Raw genomic sequence first — 6,304 nt, forward strand, 5'->3', positions numbered from 1 at the left:
CTTCAAACTTTTGATTGACGTCTCGTCAAGATCAAAAAAATAATAATAATCGATTTTCAATTTTTTTTTTATCAAAAATCGAAAATGATCCACCAATCAGAAGAGAATGATCATGTAACCAAACGAAATAATTGGTGGATTCATATCGATCGGATATCGGATCATAAAAAATCCAGTGTTGCCAGATTCACCGAAGGCCACTGAGTACACTAGACAACGTCAGATCGATTTTTATATGAACGCCACTTAACTACTTGAGTATGCAATATGCAACATTATTTTTATTAGTGGAGATGTCTGATTTACTGGGTAGTGGGTACCAGGGTACCTACTACCTCCATGTTCCACAGTAATCAACTAGGTAACTAACACGTAGCAAAGAGAAAGATGGACAAACTACTATTGTGAAATCATCGATTAAGAAGGAATTATAGTTTAAAGGTAAGTAAGTACCTATAGACAAGTAGGTAAGTAGATAGATAATATGATGGCATTTCACGGATCTCTGCGAACGACATAGAAGTGTAAATCTGTCCGCAAAAGGTTAAATAGGTAATAATAATAATAAAAAAAATGGAGCGATATCGATCTACGTTGAAGTAAAGTTCTGAAAATTTCCAATAGATAACTAGGTAGGTATGAAATAATAAGAAATGATTTTGGTTTTAGATAGATAAATAAATTTTTTGGTATAACAACTATCACTTCTCGTCAGAAACCGTTTTGATTCCAAATTTGAGATCAGAGAAACATCAAGCTTCTAATAAAACGATATGTTTTTCATTCCCGAACACGCAACTTAAACAGGAATCAAAACTGTTTCCAAGAAGAAGTGACTTGTAGGGATTTGTGTTTTATTTTAAATACACATGGATCACACGATAAAACTAACAATAAATAGGTACATACAGAGAGGTATGACAAAGATTATAACAGGTACATATCATCTCTAATAGAGACTAGAGTAGAAAATACAATGAACGTAAATGTGATTAACTATCGTGAAGACGGGTAAAGATCTAGGATAGATATTATATGGGAGCTATTGGTATATTATGCACAAGAATGATTAAAAGTAGAAAAGGGAAACAAAGAGGATTAGATAGGACAGAGTGGAGAAAAGATATCAGCTAATATTGTCAATTAGTAGAATGACATAGAATGACTGTGGATACTGAGCCCGAAGTCCGACATTCATGTCAACATGAGACTTGTAAACTCAGGGAATATAATAATATGAAGGTTTGAGTTAGGATAAGAGGATAACTGTCGGAACTTGAGACCAGATGTTTCCCAGAAGAACAGGGTAGGTAAAGGGTCTTCAACTATAGAGTATAGCGGTATAGGTAGTAATGAGTCAAATGAGTAATGAGGTAGAGACTAGAGAAACAAACAGAGGAATGTCATATGCAGGGATTTCCTAACTCAGGATTGAATGTTTCCCAGAAGAACAGGGTAGGTAAAGGGTCTTCAACTATAGAGTATAGTAATGAGTCAAATGAGTAATGAGGTAGAGACTAGAGAAACAAACAGAGGAATGTCATATGCAGGGATTTCCTAACTCAGGATGGTATAGCGGTATAGTAATGAGTCAAATGAGTAATGAGGTAGAGACTAGAGAAACAAACAGAGGAATGTCATATGCAGGGATTTCCTAACTCAGGATTGAGATGGAACAAGGATTTCTATATGATTCATACCCGGCTCCAAAGCTGAGATAATCCGCTGTGATGATTAGTAATTAGGGTTTAAATAGATCTATCTTCTAGATACTAGAATGATGTTGGATATAATATGGTTGTGATGTTGTTAGGATATGGTCATCAGGGAGGCTTGACCCATGTAGTCTACACCTCTTGGTGACTAACGCGTGGCAGAGATCAGACTCTACGTGGCAGAGAGTTTTTACCCTATATCAACTAACTTGAAATACTTCTCCATTGCTTTTAAAATAAGAAGTACTGATTTATATTTTAGAAATAATAAATAAGCCATGGGTTATAATAATTGTGAAAGATAAATGTGAAAGATAAAAGCCGTGCTAATATTAACTAGAGAAATGTAAATTAAACAGAAGAACAGCATCATAAACTAAGTATATCAAACAAAATATGTGAAGCATTAAACTTTAGTTCTTGATAAAATTTTCGAGTAAATAATTACCTAGCTATAGCAGAGGATAAGAGCACATCTCCTATGATAGTGGCCATCTGAGAGCGGAATGTCTCGCTGGTAGCTTCCCAGCGCTCTCTCTCTATACCGAGGGATTTGAGAAAGAGGATAAGAGTACATCTCCTATGATAGTGGCCATCTGAGAGCGGAATGTCTCACTGGTAGCTTCCCAGCGCTCTCTCTCTATACCGAGGGATTTGAGAAGCGCCATGGATCTCTCTACCTTGGCTTGTACATTATCTAGATCTGTCTTGATAGCCGTGGCCTGTGCTATGAGCTGGGCATACTCATCCTTGTACGATGCTATACTCTTCTCTAGCTGAGTGATCAAATCCTTTGTCTCCTCTCCCTTGGCTTTATTCTCAGATGCTTGTACTTCCAATGATTTCAGTTCTAGTCGCAAGGGTTCTACTTTCTTCAACATGTCTGCATAGCTGATCTGAGCTATGGCCCACTTTACCATAGGACCACATGCCATACTCGCACGGTTAGCTTTCTCATAGGAATAGTCTGGGTTACTTAGATATCTGGAGTGCATCTTCTCTCGTACCTCATCTGTTATCATTTCTGTGTTGAAGTTGGATACAATGGAATTGATAAAGTTTTCTCTCATGACTACAGCTCGGATAGCTTTCCAGTCTGTGGCATTCTCCCCCAGTAGTAGACAGATAGATTCCAATGCTAACTTTACGACAGAGGGTGGATTAGCCATGGACCGGAGTTCTACAAGTTGTTGTTTCTTGATTTCCTTGACAGCTTGTTGAGCGTCCATGACAGCTGGTTCTACTTGTGCAAGATCTTCCATAACAAACACACGTTTCTGTGCTATCTCTACTGTCTGCTTCTCAATCTCAGCCTGGATATCTTGTGATTGAACTTTCCTCTTCTCTGCTTCCTGCTGATCCTTGATCATTTCCTTTAGCTTCAGATTAGCCGCTTCATTCTTAGATTGAAGTTCTTGTGATTTGACTGCCAGAGATTTCTGCATTTCCTCGACTTGTTCTACAGTCTCAGCTATTTTCCCCAGACCCACATTCAGATGAAGCTGTTGTTCTTCAAGTTCAGAACATTTCTCTCGATATAACTTGACAAAGTGGTTGATAAAGTCCAGGTAGTGTCGTGGTGTGATCGCCATTGTACGGCTACCTCGCTTGGATAGTCTCGCATTAGCTTTATGTAGTGTCTGATGTACATAGACACAGGCGTTGATGACAGAGTCTCTATGACTTGGTGTAGTAGATACCAACGAACATACAGACGGGAAGAAATCAGGTGCCTTCCAGTTCTGAGGACCATCCAGATCAATCTTACTAGTGAATTCCTTAGCGACTTGATATAAGGCTGTATCAGACCAATCACCAAACCAATTGAGAACACATCTGTTGAATAGAGCAGGGGATGTAGCAGCCCTATCCTTGAGTCCTTCAGATGATGGATTCATAGTAAATACAACATGGAGATTCTTCATGACTTGCTGTGTAAACCATTTGTATAATTCTTCATTAGAATCTAACATGAGACCTTCACGCTGTGCACCTTCCTTACATTGAGTCATGAGAGTTGTGTATTCATCTCCTTCAAATAGACCAGGGATTTCACCATTAGCTAGTAAGGTGTTCATACGCTCTAGGAAGCCAGACTCTAATACATTGGATTCATCCAGAAGGAATGCTATCTTCTCATTCTTACATCCAGAGCGACGTAATACAGTACGGAGATCTTCATCAAAATCAGCCCCTGTGTATTTGTTATGTGCTCTGATCTGGAATACAGAGAGACCATTCATGAATGCCACAAACCGAGACAATGTGGTCTTGCCTGCCCCTGATACACCAATCAGTAGTAAATGACCTTGAGGCTGTCTGAATATTCTATCAATACGTAACACATGATCCAACACTTCATCAAATAGAACCAGTTGTACATCTAACTCCTCCTCATAGAATACTTTCAGTCTCGCTTGTACATATTCCCGCAGCTCTGTGGTTCCTACAGGCACATAGTTCTTGGATAACCAGTTGGAATAGAGGATAGGACGTGCGAGCACCTCCTTGTCTATATTGGAGAAGTATTTCATAGCCACCGCGTCTATATTCTCATTGGTCCATTGTCTCTCGACATCATTCACCAGACGGTCTTGGAACAGTCGCAAGGCTTCATGTGCCCATAGCCGTACCAGACCTTCCACTGTAAGAGACTCGAGAGGTCTAATAGCTTCGCATATACCTCGCACCCACCGTGTCATCTCACGAGGAGAGTATACATAGTGTGGCTGCATATCCTGTGTGAACTTCTCTTGTGATGCGAGGTACAGTTCTACCATAGCATTAGTCAATGCATCAGCATAGCCACGTAGTGGAGGTATAAGGCGTAACATGGCCCGACTGAATGTACCATAGATCTGTTTGAGTGATGTCTCCCCTGGATAATCCACATAGATGACAGGAACATGACGGAGGAACCGATGGGAGAGTGGTTTCCTGCCAGGGTCTGTGGGAGGGTTACACGCCCCCACACATTGGATTCTCTCCAGGGACACCCATTGTTTATCAGCGGGGCGATAGAACCCACGCTGTTCTATGAGTTGTCTGAGGAATGAGATGACGCGTTGTGTTGCGTACTTATCCATGTCAGGTAAATTGATCTCATCACAGAATAGAACTAACCACTTTCCTAGCTGTATAGGGGATAAGATAACACCATTCGGTGTCTTCCTGTACTCACAGTAGTGATCAAATGTTTTGAGTAGAAGTTCTGGCGTGGTAGCAGAGGAGAAGTTGAGAGATACAACCTCCATGTCAGGTAATGCACGTAATGCTGAGAGTAAGGTCATTGTCTTACCTGAGCCAGGAGGACCACACAGGACGAGAGGTTTATGTTCTGCTAGCCAGGTGTACAGCAGACTCTCATGTCTTACTGTGTCTAATGTAGGCACCACAACATCTGATGCAGCCACCTTCTGGGTCTCCACTTCTATCTGAGGCACCTTGTTAGACCATGGCACCCATTCACCATTCTTAATATTCACCTCAAAGTCTACAATATCAGAGGAGGTGGCAGGTAATGTGATTGTGGTGACAGAACGGAGGAAATTACCAAAGTCAGATCTCATCTTGAGTTTCCCATCACCAGCGAATGACCAGAGTAAGGAATAGACCAGGATACGAGGGATATAGCGTTCTACCACATCCTGGGATAAGGGGAAGTCACTGTGGCTATGGTTATATTGTAATACATTACGCACACCTTGGTTTAACATGGAGAATAATGAGCCTAGAGCACGAAGTCTAGTAAAGTCCATGATATGTTCTTGTTGCATGGCATAGTCCAATGCTCTCACGACAAGACCATCAGGTGCAAAGTGTGTGCTTAGTATACTAGCTACATCTTGTTGTAATGTAAGTGCAGGGGATAACACATCATCCGGTGCTTTACCTGTAGCATCTACTGTGATGAGTAGTGAGGAATCATCATCAATATCATCCAGAGCAATATTCCGTAGTCTGGACAAATAGTTCTCAAATATCATCTCTGTAGACAATACATCTTCACTAAACCAGATCATGCCACATCGTGATACTGTGGCTAATGTCGCATACTTCAAGTCTTGTACTTCAAACATGATACGGATATTGGGAGGTAAGGATAGACGTTCTCCATTAGGTAATGTTAATAACTTGTTATCATCAAGTACAGAGTTTAAGTTCTCTACCCACTCTGGATCCACATCACCATCAAATATAATCCATTGTCTCTTGGATATCTCTCCTCTTACATTATCAATGATTCTCCTCAGGATATGTGTGAACAAGCCATCTGTCCATTCCCTTGTGTTTGGATCCAGTACACCATACAATGCTTCCTTGGAGATTGCCTTGGGATCAATGATATGTGCCACACCCTCCACACCTTCATATCTCTCCAATGCTTTGAGTAGTACTTTCCAAGCGGTGGACTTACCAGAGCCACTCGGTCCCACCATCATGAGACCATGGTTCAGATTAGAGATCTGATATAACTGCAGGACCTTCTCCATCCAGGGTCCTCCCTCTTCATTCCCCTCGCCACATACCAGGAACTCCTCTCTGCAGACCTCCTTGATCTTCTCCTTCAGTCCTGTCATCTCTACCCG

The 6,304-nt window shown here is 41.0% G+C and overlaps 1 protein-coding gene across 1 annotated transcript in view; it reads right to left on the minus strand.

The window, feature by feature from the left end:
• Window positions 1–6,298, minus strand: part of LOC103521835 (dynein heavy chain, cytoplasmic-like) — a gene marked incomplete at its 3' end in the record, with an annotated part of 14,603 nt that extends 8,305 nt beyond the window's left edge. Inside the window, exon 1 of the mRNA XM_026832329.1 lies at window positions 2,419–6,298. Within this exon, the coding sequence (XP_026688130.1) occupies window positions 2,419–6,295 (3,877 nt within the window). The remainder of the gene's footprint in view (window positions 1–2,418) is intronic.
• Between the last annotated feature and the right edge of the window lie 6 nt (window positions 6,299–6,304).

Source organism: Diaphorina citri, unplaced genomic scaffold (assembly GCF_000475195.1).
Source record: "Diaphorina citri unplaced genomic scaffold, Diaci psyllid genome assembly version 1.1 scaffold6067, whole genome shotgun sequence".
In the NCBI taxonomy this organism is placed as follows: domain Eukaryota; kingdom Metazoa; phylum Arthropoda; class Insecta; order Hemiptera; family Psyllidae; genus Diaphorina; species Diaphorina citri.